The 17,057-nt window shown below is 44.3% G+C and overlaps 1 protein-coding gene across 1 annotated transcript in view; it reads right to left on the reverse strand.

Annotated features, from left to right (window-relative positions):
* Positions 1–7,063: 7,063 nt before the first annotated feature.
* TMBIM6 (transmembrane BAX inhibitor motif containing 6) overlaps positions 7,064–17,057 on the reverse strand; it is a 38,680-nt gene continuing 28,686 nt past the window's right edge. Inside the window, exons 8-10 of the mRNA XM_033938089.1 lie at positions 16,156–16,256; positions 9,685–9,760; positions 7,064–9,282 (exon numbers count right to left, since the gene is read on the reverse strand). Coding sequence (XP_033793980.1) covers positions 9,259–9,282; positions 9,685–9,760; positions 16,156–16,256 — 201 coding nt within the window. The 3' untranslated portion in view covers positions 7,064–9,258. The remainder of the gene's footprint in view (positions 9,283–9,684; positions 9,761–16,155; positions 16,257–17,057) is intronic.

Here is a 17,057-nt window from a genome sequence, read left to right on the forward strand (position 1 = left end):
TGAGCATAGCAGAACGAGATGCAGGCAGCCAGCCAGTTGGAAATCATTCTCTTGGATACAGGATGCCCCAACTTGTTTGGATCAAAAGAAATGAAAAGTTGGGGAGATGTTCGCTGTGGGGTCAATGTAGTAGGCCAAAGCTCGCTTAAAGTCCAAAGTATGCAAGGCAATTTCTCCAGCATGAGAATGAGGTTTAAAAAAAAACCCACTGGTAGAACAATTGACTGAGATGAAATTCAGTGACAACCTTTGGAAGAAACTTTGGATGTATACACAGAACCACCTTGTCATGATGAAAAACTGTGAAGGGTGGATCTGCTACTAATGCTGGTAACTCACTGCCCCTCCTGGCATAGGTGAGAGCAATAAGGAAGGTCACTTTCCAGGTAAGAAACTTGAGATGAGCTGTGGAAATTCAAATCCTTTCATAAACCTGGAGACCAAAGGATGAGCAGTCATGTGAAAAGCTGTAATAGCAATGAGATGGACTCTTATAGATGTAGACTTGAGACCACAGTCAGACAGATGAAGAAGATAATCCAACACCAATTCCACTGCCGAGGATGTTGGATCGTGATGATGAAGAAAACACCAGGAAGAAAACCTAGTTCACTTTTGTTGGTAACATTTCTGAGTGGCTGGTTTCCTGGATGCATCCAGAATGTGACGAACAGGATGAGAAAGACGTAAGAGAGATGGATTCAGCCCGTGAGAAACCAAGCTGTCAAGTGTAGAGATTGCAGGTTGGGATGAAGCAGCGATTCCTGATTCTGAGTGAGTAGGAAATACTGGAAGGATGGGTTTCCTGGAGCTGAGTTGAAGGAGAAGGAAGAACCAATGTTGCCTGGGCCACCCTGGAGCAATGAAAATCATGGTGGCCGCTTCTCTCTTGAGTTTGAACAAAGTTCTCAACATGAGAGGAAGTGGAAGGAATGCATATAAAAACAGGCCCATCCAATCCAGGAGAAAAGCATCTGCTGCCAGACGGAGAGGAGACTAAAGTCTGGAACAAAACTGGGGCAACTGGTGATTGTGAGGGGCCACAAACAAGTCCACTTGTGGAGTACCCCACTGAGCAAAGATGAACTGGAGACTTGCAGAGTGGAGAGTCCACTTATGAGGCTGAAGAATTCTGCTGAGGTTGTCTGCCAGGGAATTCTTCTCCCCTTGAATGTAGACAGCTTTCAAGAATAAATTGCAAGCTGTCACCCAAATCCAGATTTTTGGGGGGGCCTCCTGACACAACAGGAGAGAGTCCGTGCCTCCTTGCTTGTTTATGCAGTACAGTGGTAGGCAATTCCAGTCCTCGAGAGCCAGAGCCAGGTCAGATCTTCAGGATATCCACAATAAATATGCATGAGATAGATTTGCATCTCAAGAAGGCAGTGCATGCAAATCCTCTCATACATATTCATTGTGGATATCCTGAACACTTGACCTGGCTCCAACTCTTGAGGACCGGAATTTCCTACCCCTGATGTAGTACATTGCTACTTGATTGTCGGTGCAAAGGAGGAGGACTTGAGGGGAGAGAAGATGATGAAAAGCCTTGAGGGCATAAAACATTGCGCTAAGTTCCAGGAAATTGATGTGAAATTTCTGTTCCTGGTGGTCCAAAGACCTAGAGTCTGAAGATCGTCCATATGAGTCTCCCAAGCATAAGGGGATGCGTCCGTCATGATGAACTTGTAATGAGGGGGCAAATGAAAAAGATGACCTTTGGAGAGATTGGAAGAGGTCATCCACCATTGAAGCAACTGCAGAAGAGATGATGTCACAGATATATGTTGTGAGAGAAGATCTGTCGCTTCAGACCACTGGGAAGCAAGGGTCCACTGAGGAGTGCGAAGATGTAATCTTACCAGTGGTGCGACATGTACCGTTGAAGCCATGTGGTTTGAAAAGGCGATCTGGAGGAAGAAACGCTCTCATGAGAGTGGTGTCCAGGATTGCCCCAATAAACTGTAGACGTTGAGTCGGAATGAGATGTGATTTGGGGAAGTTTGACTTCGAATCCTAAAGCCTGAAGAAAAGAAATGGTCTGCGATGTTGCCTGGACCACTTCCTAAGATACAGCCTTGATCAACCAGTCAACCAGGTAAGGAAAGATTTGAAAGCTGTGTGATTGGAGAGATGCGACCACTACAATCAAGTGCTTCGTGAAGACTCTGGGAGAAGATGCCAGGCTGAAGGGAAGTACTTTGTACTGGTAATGACTGTGATTGATTTGGAAGCAAAGGTACCCTCTGGAAGCCGGATGAATTGGGATATGTGTATAGGTTTCTTTGAGATCCAGGGAGCATAGCCAGTCATTCTGATTGAGGAGAGGATAAAGCAGGGCGAGGGATAGCATCCTGAATTTCTCCTTGACTAGAAATTTGTTGAGAGCTCTGAGATCTAGGATGAGTCTCAGTCCTCCGGTCTTCTTGGGGACTAAGAAGTAACGAGAATAGAATCCCAGCTTCTGCTGAGAGAGGGGAACTTCCTCGATGGCATTCAGGAGGAGCAGGGATTGAACCTCCTGCAGAAGGGCATAAAAGATTCTTTTGGAGGGTTGTCTGGGGGTAGAGTGAAAATTGAGAGAGTAACCCTGACGAATGATGTTGAGGACCCAAAGGTCCGATGTGATGAGTTCCCAACGATTGATGAAGAACTGAAGATGACCTCCGATGGGCTGAGGCAAAGTTTGTGAAATGGTGATAGTGACTCTACTCCTGAAAAACAGGTCAAAAAGGTTGAGTAGATTTAGGTGGTGCAGCCTGATTTTTGTTGTTGACGTGGTTGTTGCTGTTGTTGCCTCTGCCTCCTAGATTGAGACTGAGGTGGAGGCATAGGCTTTGCAGTAAAGCGACGATATGAAGACTGCTGCCTAAAAGGGCGAGCAAGAAGAGGTTTCTTCTTGGTTTTCACCAAAGTATCCCACCTGGTTTCATGAGCCGATAAACTTTTGGGTAGTTGTGTCTAAAGAAGCTCCAAAAAGTTCATCGCCCAAATAAGGAGCATTAGCGAGCCGATCTTGATGGTTTACATCAAGCTCCGATACCCTAAGCCAGGCCAAGCGCCATATAGCTACAGACATAGCCGCAGCATGTGAGGTTAGCTCAAAAGTATCATCTATAGTGCGGACCTTATATTTACGCAGCTGGAGCAAGTCAGAGATATAATGCTGAAATGCAGGCAATTTGCGGTCAGGTAAGTATTTTTGAAAAGCAGAAACTTGGTTAACTAAGTGCTTTAAGTAGAATGAAAAATGAAAAGCATAGTTGCCGGACCAGTTGGCAAGCATGGCATTTTGATACAGTCGCTTGCCAAAACGGTCCATTGCCTTACCCTCTCTGCCAGGAGGTACGGAAGCATATACACTGGCCCCTGCAGATTTTTTTTTAAGGGTTAACTCCACCAAGAGAGATTCATGGGGCAACTGAGTCTTGTCAAATCCTGGTATGGGAACTACCCTATAGAGCAAATCGAGTTTGCAAGGAGCCACAGGGATGGACAAAGGAGTTACTAAATTTTTGTAAAAGGTCTCCCGCAAGATGTCATGAAGGGGGAGCCTCAAAAACTCCTTAGGAGGCTGCTCATAATCTAATGTATCCAAAAATTGCTTAGATTTTTTAGAGTCAGCTTCCAGGGGTATCGAAAGTTTCAGCCATGTCTTTCAAAAATTTAGAAAAAGACTCTTCTGTTTTTTTGAATAGGGTCTTGAGAAGATGGTAATTGAGAATCATCATCTGAAGAGATTTCATCATCAAAAAGAAGAGGCTCCTCAGAATTCCCCCCGAGATCAGAATCTCGTGTTGGTGGAAAGCGGTGCCGAGCACTGGGTATCGATGATTCAAGATGTTTTATCTTCTTCAAGGCCTTACCCGATTTAACCGACACCGTCTCGTGAGATGTTTGTGAAGAAGAGTGGTGCCAAGCTGTCTCCAACACCGATTCTTTAACCAAATGAGGCAGCACCGATGAAGATTTTTGAAATGCTTGTGCCGATACCGAGGACTCAGACCTGACTGGTACTGGCACTGGCGGAGCCAGCGTCGCCATGACAGGGAGTAAGAGTTGTAACTGCTCCTGTAACTCCTGCTGCAGCAATTCATTAATTTGCTGTTTGAGAGAATGCACTGGTACTGCTGGCTTTTTTGCCGGTACCTTCGGTGCGGCTCTGCACTCCAGCGATGAGGCCGATGTCGAGGCACTCACCTCAATCGGAGCAGAGTGCTTTTTGGGTCTCCTCGAGGTCTGCAGGACTTGGCTCACTGCTGAAGTGACCTGAGGATCCGAAGGGATGGGGGAAGGCTTCTTAGCCGACTTACCCAGTAAATGTGACACCGAAGCTGATTCCATCGATGTCAGATGTTGCGTCGATTTCGGTGTGGACCCCAACACCAGTACTAATATCGAATCACCCTCCATAACGAGACCGAAGAGGAGACATTGCTGAAGCTGACGATTTTTAAGAGTCCACTTCTGGAGGGAGGAGCTCTGGCCCCCAGACACTGGAGACACCAGCGATTCAGATCTGTGATGGAAATAGGGCGAGTACAACATCCGCACTTCTTAAAACCTGTTTGAGGATGGGACCTTGAGGGAAAAATGGCCTTGGCAAAAATCGAAGGTTGAGGATGGGGGAGTGGAACAGGCCCTGCCAGGCCAAACCTGTGAAAGCAAAAAAATATATATATTTTTTTTAACTAGATAAAAGAAAGAAAATAAAAGAAAACACAAATACTGACTGAAAAGTCAGAAACTAAGCTGCGTGAGTGGGAAGGCAGCGAAAAAATATCAACAGCCATTGATGAGCGACTTCTTAGCTCTGCGGAAAATAAGAAACTGAGGGACAGTGCGCCCTACGTCGGGCGGGAAGGCACTCGTGCATGCACAATTTGGGCTATCGCGAACTTTTTAACAAAGTGGTGATGCACTTTTAAAGTGGTCTGTACCGGGGCTCTGTCAGTGACATCACCCATTCGTGAGAATATGCTGCACCCATCTCTCCTGCTGCCAGGGGAGGGAGCCTGTTCGGGTCAGGTCGTAGCTAGATTTTTTAAATTTAGTGCAGCAGAGAGTGGGCATCTCTCCTGCTGCTGGGTGTGGGGGGGGGGGGAGGGGGCGGTCAGGTCAGGTAAAGTGTAGAAGTGAGCATCTCTCCTGCTGCCGGGTGGGGGGCAGTTGGGTCAGAGCAGGATATTTTTTTAAATTTATTGCAGCAGGAGAGATTGGGCATCTTGGCCAGGATTTTAGGGAAGGGGTGTTGTGATGCAGCAAATGGGCATCTCTCCTGCTGCATCACAAAACCAGGGCTTTCTAGCAGTCTCTGACACTCACTGGCATCCCGAACCACTTGCTTTTTTTTTTTCCGCCAAAAGCCGATGCTACTCGACATTTTTTAAAAATCCACCAGAGAGCTCATTTCAATATTGAGCAGCCCATTTGCACGTCAGTGTCGGAGACTGCTAGAAGCCTCGCTAAAGACAGATAATCCATTTTGATAATCCGCAGCTAAACTGCGTACAGGCAAAACTGCCAGAAAACAGTTTAGCGATGGCGTTAAACTTTTGAGAATCTTGCCCTGAAGGGGGAGCTATAGAGTCCAGTGAAGTACTATAGAGGCAGAGTGAAAAATCCGGAGTGGATTTCTTCTGTATGCTGCGGCTAAAGGGAAATAACCCTACTGTCTAGATTACCGTAGAATGTCTCACCTATTGCACTGGAATGTGATTTGTGTTGAAGGCACTTGCATACCTTCAATCACCAAGTCTGAGCACTGTATATCTGGAACAAATGTTTGTGTTTAACAGTTGGGCTTTATATATATCAAACAGAAGGTCCAACTACAATGCAACACAGACAACTGGATGCTGTAAAGCAGGAGTGCCCAAGAGGTCAATCGTGATCGACCAGTAGATCGCGAAACGCAAGTCGATCACGGAACCCATTCCGGGCTCCGTGATAGACTCGTATTGCCTTCGCGTTCTACTTGCATCCCAACGCCATGGACAGGATGCAGAAGCTCCAGGCCGACCAGCCTTCCTCTCCCCAAATCAAATCGCTGCCTGATTGGCCCGGAACTTCCTCTCCGACATCAGAATTGACAAAGGGAAGAGGAAAGCTAGTTAGCCCGACGCTTCTGTGTCGGGAAGCAGGTAGAGCTTGGGGTGGCATTGGTTTGGGGGCCTGTTCCCCGATGGCGGCAGCAGTGGCTTAGGGGGGGGACAGGGAGACAAAAAGAAGGGAAACAAAGAAAGAAGAGAAAGAAAGAAGGGAAACAAAGAAAAAAGAAAAGGAAGACAGAAAGAAAGAACAGAAATGGAAAGAAAGGGGGGACAGAAAGAAAAAAAGGGGGCAGGCAGAGAGACAAAGAAAGAAAGGAAAGAAAGGGGGACAGGGAGAGAGGAAGAAAAAGTTGAGGGAGGGAATGAGGTCTGGAGGAGAGGAAGCATACAGTAGGCTGAAAGGGAAGAAATATTGGATGCACAGTCAGAAGAAGAAAGTGCAACCAGAGACTCATGAAATCACCAGACAACAAAGGTAGGAAAAATGATTTTATTTTCAAATTTAGTGATCAAAATGTGTCAGTTTTGAGAATTTATATCTGCTGTCTATATTTTGCACTATGGCCCCCTTTTACTAAACCGTTAGCGCAGGGAGCCTATGAGCATCAAGAGCAGCACGGGGCATTCAGCGCAGCTCCCTGGCCTAAAAACTGCTATCACAGTTTAGTAAAAAGGGAGGGGGTATATTTGTATAGTTGTTACTGAGGTGACATTACATAGTCATCTGCCTTGACCTCTTTGAAAAAAAACCCAGAATATAAAATGATAATTAATATTTTCTCTGCGTAGTGTGCTTTGTTGTTTTGTTTTGTTTTAATTTTATTTTTGGTAGATCATTTTGACTTGGTCATTTTAAAAGTAGCTCATAAGCCCCCTGCTGTAAAGAATAAACAGAGTGTGAATGATAGCCAATGCCATTAGGTACCAGTTCAAACTAAACATTCAAAAAATGGAAATATACAGTACATAAGATCAACTTTTTTTCTTGCCCCCCCAAAAATACTATCCCACAAATTCAAATAGGATTTTATTGTTAACTTTTTTTATTTTACAAAGTAAATCTGTAGAATTGGTTTTTAATCAAAGTCCTTTGTCTTCACAGTATGCTGGAATACAGCCTTAATTATAAAGTGGACTATAAAATAAATTGATTATTGTATTAGAACTTGTTAAGTAAGACTTTACATAGATCTCTGCTGCAGCTTCTTATTGTAATTCTTGGCACACAGTTTATTTTTTTTTAAAGCAAGCAGAGGAAGAGTTTAGGGTAGGGATAGAGGGAACAACACTTAATCCTTCCTCAGAACAAACATTAATGTAATGCTTCATAGTGGGTCTGGAGGGATAGGCACATCTCTGCCTGGCAATAACTATCAGATTCAGAGTTATACACAAAGGGTAATCTTAGAACAGGTCACCAATGAATGAAGGACCTACAGGCATCCATTTTTAGCCTGTTTTATAAAGATGCAAGTGCCAATGTGTCTTTAGAAAATTTTAGGGGGATAAACCTGCAGAAATCATAACTAGAATGCAGCCACAGACACTTTTGGGCATAAGTGTTCATATGTACAATACATACAAAATTGCAACTCTGCCCCAGAACATGCCTACATGCAGAAAAGTATGCCCATAATTCCATTGGGTAATTGTTTTTTTATGAAAGCCTTTTATATATTAGCTCTGTTCTAAAACTACCCCCTAGGGTTCAAAGCACACATACGCATATAATACCAAGCTGATGTTTGTGGTTGTAGGGGATTATCAGGAAGTAACAAATGGTATTAGTTCCTCCTTTGTCTCATAGGTAAGACAGCAAGCCAATATGGGTCAGTATTCGGGGGAATAGTTTAATCAGGTGGCTCCTGAACAGGGCTATGGCGTCGGAGACATTTTGGGTACCTCGAGTTGGAGTCGTGGGTACCAGAAACTGAGGAGTCGGGAGTCGAAGGATTTATCTACCGACTCCACAGCCCTGCTCCTGAACCCACTCTCTTCCTTTCTTGCTAAAGAGTCTGAATGCCAGTGTTCAGCTAATGCACTTATGCTGACCTGAAAATGTCACAGAAGTGAACATTAAAGGATAAAGAATATGGTCTTGAACAAATCTAACATCAAATCTCTATCAAACTTTTGTCAAACAGCAGAATGGAACTTCACTTCCTCAAGCTAATTCTATTAGTTTTAAAATGGGAAAACACAGCAGCTGGAGAGAGTTCTGGACTTTGCAGGCCCAGGCAAAGTTACTGATATTAATTACCAAGTGCCTTGATGAAAGCAGCTGAATTTCCCCCATAAAGAATCTTTAAGAACATTTCCCATGTTAGTTGTCTCTCAATTGTCCAAAGAATAGGAGGGAGAACAAAGGGAACAATACCGCCATCTACTCAGCGAGTCCAAAAACCCAACAATCCTTTCAGAGAACAATGGCTTAGTAATGCAATAAATCAATGAAAGCATGCCAAGGACAGACACAGAAAAGCCATGCCAGGACATAGAAAAGCAGTCTCCAGTGTCACAGTTATCCACTAAGACTAAAAAGCTAGTTTCCCTCCCTCATCCCAAGATGATTCAAGAACTAACAGTGCTCTATTTCCATGATACAGCCTCTTTGAAATATGAATCACTGGACCTAAATGCAACATGCCTGTCATGCCCAGAAGATTCACACAAATTCTCTAAACTACTCAGCATTTGCAAACATGTTTTCTTACCATTTAAGCAGGAAACAAAGGGTGACAGGGAGAGGAAGAGTGGGACAAATAACAGGGAACCCTAACACCCAAGGCTTCAGTGACAAAGTAGGAAGATACAAGCCATTGCTATGGGAATCCAAAGCTATGCTCTTAACTCAATGACATTTTCTCTGGCTAGAACTCTTATGTCAGATTCTGCTGAATATTAAACTGAGCATGAAAAATAGGAAAAGTCAGCATATGCAGGTGTGTGTATATTGGAGAATGTGCTTGTTTACCTGTCTGAAATGCGACACCAAATTCAGAGCTAGAAGCAGATAAACAGATGTAATTTAAGAGTTTTAAAGGAAAAAGAAAAAGTCACGAATACAAAAGCATTTCTACCTCTCTGTTATCACAGAAGGTGATGCCCTGCTGCCACCAAGTACAGAAATAAAAAGAAATTAAAAAAAAACCAAAACAAAGAGATGGAATCCAAGTAAAGTGGGAGAAGTTTCCACAGGACGTCACTACTTCTTCTCTTTTTTCTTCTCCTGAAAGAGGAAAATAATCAGTATCATATTTGGGGCCAGGAGGACTATTTTCTCAGCACTACAGTTATGCCAATTGTTGCAGAGGACTTTTTACAATTTTACCCACAGAATGTAACACAGCTGGCCAATCAACAACTGCAAGTAAGTTGCACCTGGCCATCAATCTAAACCTGGGCTAGGAATGGCATTACAACTTGCAATCGCTAGGGAGCATGAACTGAAATTCAGGTTCAATTTGATATACCACCTGTATCACAAGGGAAGCAGGCAGTTTACCAATGTTAAAATAGTAAGCAAAAGGAAACACTGAAATCTGGAGCATTTGTTTGAGTTTTCTGGTGGCTTCATGAAATGCTAGGTCGGAGGTGAGGCAGGGCCTAAATTCTGCATCACAGAACTCACCTTTTCATTCATTGCCAAGATTAGCATGAGTTTCCTGAAGATTGTGATGAAGTCAAGGAACAGATCAACACAATGCCTGCAAAGGAAAAAAAGATGATGAATCAGGAGCAACAATTAGGGAAGATTAAGTTCTTACTTCAGTCTTCTTTCTAGTAGAAAGGCATATGAGTCTTGAACCAGTGAGTTATTCACCTCTAATCGCAAATTGTGTAGAAGGCATTATGTAAATTCTTTCGGCTTTGCCTCATTTATCTCTGGGCTGTACTGCAGCTTTTCAGTTCATACCAAAGCACTATAAGAGAAACAAAAAGGAGGGGCACATGAACTCCCCAACAAAGCCAAATCAGCTCTGCTCTTAACAGATACAAAACAAGAAACAATGCCAATAGAAATGTAACAAAATAAAGTGGAACAGAACTATCGTGCAACTGGCACTAACACCTATGTAGTTCTCCCAATCTCTGATTTGTGTTTTAGCAATAGTGAGTAATCTGTTCACTGTTCAGACCTGATTTGATAGGCGAAAGACAAGCAGCTGGAAATACCTGCCTAAGACAATAAGAAGGCTAATTGAAAACTGACAGGGCAGGCCTTCAAGATTCATCCGATCCACCTTGCTTATTGTATTCACCTTGTACACTCTTAATCTTTTGTGAACCACATAGAACATAAGAATAGCCTTACTGGGTCAGACCAATGGCCCATCAAGCCTAGTAGCCCGCTCTCATGGTAGCCAATTCAGGTCACCAGTACCTGACTAAAACCCAAGGAGTAGCAATAATCCATGCTACCAATCCAGGGCAAGTAGTGGCTTCCCCCATGTTTTTCTCAATAACAGGCTATAGACTTTTCCTCCAGAAACTTGTCCAAACCTTTCTTAAAACCAGCTACGCTATCTGCTCTTAACATAACTTCTGGCAATGTGTTTCAGAGCTTAACTATTTCCTGAGTGAAAAAAAAAAATTTCCTCCTATTGGTTTGAAGAGTATTTCTCTGTAACTTCATCGAGTGTCCCCTAGTCTTTGTAATTTTTGACAGAGTGAAAAATCGATCCACTTGTACCTGTTCTACTCCACTCAGCTGTATCCTTCTTAAGTTGAAGAGCCCTAACCGCTTTAGTCTTTCCTCATAAAGGAGTTCCATCCCCTTTATCATCTTGGTCACTCTTCTTTGAACCTTTTTCTAGCACCATTATATCTTTCTTGAGATAAGACCAGATTGAACGCAATACTCCAGATGAGGTCGCACCATGGTGCGATACAGGAGCATATAACATTCTTCATCTTGTTAACCATCCCTTTTTTAATAATTTCTAGCATCCTGTTTGCTTTTTTGGCTGCTGCCACAACACATTGGGCAGAAGGTTTCATCATATTGTTTACAATGATATTCAGATCCTTCTCTTGGGCACTAATCCCTAAGGTGAACCATAGCATCCGGTAACTGTGATTCAAGTTATTCTTCCCAACGTGCATCACTTTGCATTTGTCCACATTAAATTTCATCTGCCATTTGAACACCCAGTCTGCCAATTTCCTAAGGACCGTCTGCGTTTTAACAACTTTGAACAGTTTAGTTTCATCAGCAAATTTAATCACCTCACTTGTCGTTCCAATTTCTAGATCATTTATAAATAAGTTAAATAGCACCGGTCCTAGTATAGACCCCTGCGGTACTCCACTGTGTACTCTCCTCCATTGAGAAAAATGACCATTTAACCCTACTCTCTTGTTTTCTATCCAATAACCAATTCCTAATCCACAACTGAACTTTGCCACCTATCCCATGACATTTTAATTTTCTCAGGAGCCTCTCGTGAGGAACTTTATCAAAAGCTTTCTAAAAATCTAGATACACTATATCAGGGGTGTCCAATGTCGGTCCTCGAGGGCTGCAGTCCAGTCGGATTTTCAGGATTTCCCCAATGAATATACATGAGGTCTATTTGCATGCACTGCTTTCATTGTATGCTAATAGATCTCATGCATATTCATTGGGGAAATCCTGAAAACCCGACTGGATTGCGGCCCTCGAGGACCGACATTGGACACCCCTGCACTATATCAATCAGCTCACCTTTATCCATGTTTATTCACACCTTCAAAGAAGTCAAGCAAATTTGTGAGGCAAGATCTCCCTCGGCTGAACACATGCTGACTCCGTCTCATTAAATCATATTTGTCTACGTGATCCACAATTTTATTTTATATAAAATTGTTTCTACCATTTTGCCTGTACAGAAGTGAGGTTTACCTTACTGGTCTGTAATTTCCCAGATCTCCCCTGGAGCCTTTAAAAAAAATAAATTAAAAATCGGTTCAATATTGGCCACCCTCCAGGCAATGCCAAAAACAGATAGCAAAAGCATGATAACAAAAACAGACAAGTTACAGATCACTAAAAGCAGGTCAGCAATTTCATGTTTGAGTTCTTTTAGTAACCTGGGAATGTATACCTTCCGGTCCTGGCGATTTATCACTTTTTAGCTTTTCGATTTGGCTTCGTACATCTTCCAGATTCACCAATCTTTTGAAAACCATTTCCAGTTTAGGCAGATCCCTTACATCTTCTTCCGTAAAGACCGAAGCAAAGAATTCATTCAGTCTTTCCGCTGGTTCACGGAAGTTTCGCCCCCCACATTTCGCCCCCAGCAATTCGCCCCTCACATTTCGCCCCCGCACATTTCGCCCCCCGGATGTTTCGCCCCCACACATTTCGCCCCCGCACATTTCGCCCCCCGGATGTTTCGCCCCCACACATTTCGCCCCCGCACATTTCGCCCCCAGCAATTCGCCCCCCACATTTCGCCCCCACACATTTCGCCCCCAGCAATTCGCCCCTCACATTTCGCCCCCCACATTTCGCCCCCAGGTATTTTTCGCCCCCACACATTTCGGAGCGCAAATCCTTACCTCACGGGCCCTCAGTCCAGCTGCTGGGGAGGGAGTCGAAGTCTGGCCCCGCCCCCGCGATCCGCTAGGACATGAAGGGGGATCGGGGCTTGGGCCAGAGGGAGGCAGGCAGAGCAGCAGGCAGGCGCAAGCTTTCTAAACTCCTGCCCCACTGCTAACCAGCTGCACGGATCCACTTAGTCCAAATCAATGCCATGAGCAGCAGAACCGAAGTCTGGCCCCGCCCCCGCGATCCGCTAGGACATGAAGGGGGATCGGGGCTTGGGCCAGAGGGAGGCAGGCAGAGCAGCAGGCAGGCGCAAGCTTTCTAAACTCCTGCCCCACTGCTAACCAGCTGCACGGATCCACTTAGTCCAAATCAATGCCATGAGCAGCAGCGCCGAAGTCTGGCCCCGCCCCCGCGATCCGCTAGGACATGAAGGGGGATCGGGGCTTGGGCCAGAGGGAGGCAGGCAGAGCAGCAGGCAGGCGCAAGCTTTCTAAACTCCTGCCCCACTGCTAACCAGCTGCACGGATCCACTTAGTCCAAATCAATGCCATGAGCAGCAGCGCAATTTGGTGCTGAGCGGCTTCCTTACTGGCTCCCAAATTCTCGGGAGAATTCTTGGGAGCCAGTAAGGAAGCTGCTCAGCGCTGAGAAGCAGTGCCAAATCGCGCTGCTGCTCGTGCCACTGAGATGGACTAAGTGGATCCGCGCAACCGGTTAGTAGCGGGGCAGGAGTTCGGAAAGCTTGCCAACGATCGGCAGAGGTAGGAAGATAGGGCAGGGAGGAGGAGGGGGGCAGTGTCTGGCCGCGGCGGAAATATAGCCATCACATTTTCAAGATCATGTGCCTAATGGAGAGGGTTCAGGAAACGCTGGTCTAGTAATTCAGCACATTGAAGGCACGCAAGAGAACCAACTGCAGCTGGAGGATGAAAAACGGCGGGCTGTTATTGTGAATCCAGCTCGGGCATGCCTGGAAGCCAGCGATTCAGACACCGCCTCGGACCTGGCGTCAGATGACAGTGATGCCATGGAGCAGAGTCGGGAGGAGACACCGCAGGGGCTGGAACTACCCTGACGCTGGAGCTGCTTGCCAGAATAGAGGGAGGGAGTGGGCATCTGCAAAACAGATGCAGAGAATTTTTACAAAATGCAGCCTAATTTTGGGTCTCTTTTATTTTAAGTTGGTGCAGTTACCAAGCCCCGATCCCCCTTCATGTCCTAGCGGATCGCGGACGAAAAAGGGGAAAGCCCGGGGGCGGGGCCAGACTTCGACTCCCTCCCCCCCCTTGGCTTCGCTCGCGCACACCAGCAGCTGGACTGAGGGCCCGTGAGGTAAGGATTTGCGATCCGAAATGTGTGGGGGCGAAAAATACCTAGGGGCGAAATGTGGGGGGCGAAATGTGAGGGGCGAATTGCTGGGGGCGAAATGTGTGGGGGCGAAATGTGAGGGGGCGAAATGTGTGGGGGCGAAACATCCGGGGGGCGAAATGTGTGGGGGCGAAATGTGTCTGGGGGCGAAATGTGGGGGGCGAAATGTGAGGGGCGAATTGCTGGGGGCGAAATGTGGGGGGCGAACCTTCCGGATCCCCTTTCCGCTATGGCCTTATCCCTCCCTGAGCACCCCTTTTGCTCCTTCCCTCACAGGTTTTCTGCTTCTGATGTACCTAAAAAAATTGGTATGAGTTTTTGCCTCTTTTGCATGTTTCTCTTCATATTCTCTCTTATCTGTCTTTTATCAATGCTTTGCATTGAACTTGCCAGTGCTTGCGTTTCTTCTTATTTTCTTCATTCAGATCCTTTTTCCATTCTTTAAAGGATTTTTTTTTTTGCTCTTACAGCCTCTTTTCACTTCACCTTTTAACCACGCCGGCTCTCGTTTCCTCTTTACACCTTTGCTGATATGTGGAATACATCTGGTCTGGGCTTCCACGATGGTATTTTCAAACAACATCCACACCTGGTTTACAGTCCTAACCTTTGCAACTGATTCTTTTAGCTGCTTTTTAACCATTTTCCTCATTTTATCATAGTCATCCTTTTGAAAATTAAACGCCCCTATAGTAGATTTTTTTTGCGATGTTACTCCCAGTATCAGCTCAAATTTGATCACGTTATGATCACTGTTTCCCAGTGGACCCAACACAGATAACTCCTTTACTATGTCTTGTAATCCAGTAAGGACCAAATCTAAAATAGCACCCCCTCTTGTCGGTTCCCGGACCAGTTGCTCCAAGAAGCAGTCAATTTATGACATCTAGGAATTTTACCTCTCTAGCACTCCCCGATGTAACATTTAATAATAATAATAACTTTATTTTTGTATACCGCCATACCCAAGGAGTTCTAGGCGGTTCATGTTTATCAAAAAAATTACAAGTGGTTCACAACAATTGAACAAAGTTAGAAGCAATGAAGTAGTTGAGGTTAGAGAGAGAAGTGAATGTGTAGGTCGGGGGAGGGAGGATTGAGGTGGGTAGGCTGGGTAGAGAGGTGGAAGGGGAAAGGAGGAGGTTGTGGTTCATTGGAGAGGGGTGTTAGGTGTCTTGTCCATGGAATAGGTGAGTTTTGAGAGATTTTCTAAACCCGAGGTAGGTGGGGGCCTCAAGAACCAGTCAATGTTGGGGTAATTAAAATCACAATATATCAGACAAAAGCCTGCTCCTAAGATAACTGCAAAAAAGTGCTCCTGGCAGAAGCCAACTGATTTAAATACAAAAGTGAAGTCAGGAATCACTGAGAATATATAGAAGTGTGGAGAAAAAACATCAGTTAGGCTTCATGGGTTTTTGAGGAAAAAAAGAAACTCCACCCTCACTTCAACACTCAGTGATTCAAAATTACACTTTCAAGACTTCTTCAAAAAAAGTTACTGTTCCCAAATCAGTAATGCAGGCAACTTGCACCCGGGGAACACTTGAAAGGCACAGTGCCTTTCAAGTGTTCTCCAGGTGCAAGTTGCCTGCATTACTGATTTGGGAACAGTAACTTTTTTTGAAGAAGCCTTCCTCTTAAACTGCTGTCCTAACTTTTCCCCCTGTAGACACATCCTACCAACATAACTCTGCTCATATACAACATACTATATTAATTATCAAATTCAATTTCAATAAAAGTTTTAAACTTTTAAATAACATTATGTATACGTTGTGATGTGTGAAAAAGTGTTCAGTGTCCTTGTCTCCTGCAACAGAGCCGCTTAGAACATTATAACACTTATCTTCTTCTGAAGATTACTCGCTGTTAGCGGCTCAGCATGACAACCTGGACTCTGTTGAACTTTGGTTAACATCTGTTAGGTTTTGTTATACCATGCTTATTTGGAAAATGTTGTATCTGTTTGTATTGCTCTATGCTTTATTTTCTTGAATAAACCATTTTGAAAAAAAAAAAAAAAAAAAAAAAAGAAGCCTCTTAAGCTTCTTGGAACAGTGAGAATATGAAATAAGAGAAAAAAAGCTCCTTATCAATGTGATAGCTTGGATGAAGACTGAGCAGTCTTATCAGGTAACTACATTTCCTGTTTGTGCAGGGAAAGTTTGGCAGCTGTGAAGAAAAACATCTGATACTTACCATATGTAGTCTTTATCTCCACTCTCAGCTTTCTCAATGATGAGCTGAGTATCAAACAGGACAAAGCCACACATGATTGCAAGTCCCACATAAAAGCTGGCCTAATGAAGAAAACATTTATTTATTTATTTTAAAGTTTTACATACATAATTCTATAAAACAAAATCAGACAAGCATAAACAAATAATCCTTAGAAAGTCAATAGTAAAAAGAATGAAAGCCAAAAAAAGGCTTATACAAAGAATCATGCAGAAATTTTTCAAAAATCAGCATGAGAATCTCAGAGAGTGGGCCAGAAGGCCTTGAGCATGCGCACATGCTCAAAGCACCGCAGCAGCCCAGCATAGATCAGCAGCAGGCTCTTTCAGCAAAGGCACTGGCACGTCCTGTGGGTTGGTGCTGCGTGCCTGTGTCCGCTTGAGGTAAGGGTTTGGGGATGGGGCAAGCCAGTTTTCAGGGAGGTGGGGGGGGAAGAGCAAGGCGAAGTTGGTTCCTGAGGGTGGGGTCGAAGCATGCTAGTGGCCTTGGGGGGGGGGGTCTTTTTGGAATGTGGAACAAATCATCCGAGTTTCCCTTACTTTCTAAGGGGAACTCGCTTTGATATACGAGCACTTTGGTTTACGAGCATGCTTCTGGAACGAATTATGCTCGCAAACTAAGATTCCACTGTAACTGTGTTTTAAGTAATTTCCTGAAATTGCCCTTTTTACAACATTTTCATAATTGACTCAGAAGTGAGTTTCACAGTTTAATCCATGCACAACAGAAGGTCATTGTACTGGCCTCAACATATTTTGGATTAGCATTTGCTTTTAATAAAGATGAGTTTTCAGGACACAGAGATATTTGGTAAATAATTAGTCATCTTAAATAATTCAGGTATAGTGCCATACAAGAATTGA

The sequence above is a fragment of the Geotrypetes seraphini genome, chromosome 3 (assembly GCF_902459505.1).
Source record: "Geotrypetes seraphini chromosome 3, aGeoSer1.1, whole genome shotgun sequence".
Lineage (NCBI taxonomy): Eukaryota > Metazoa > Chordata > Amphibia > Gymnophiona > Dermophiidae > Geotrypetes > Geotrypetes seraphini.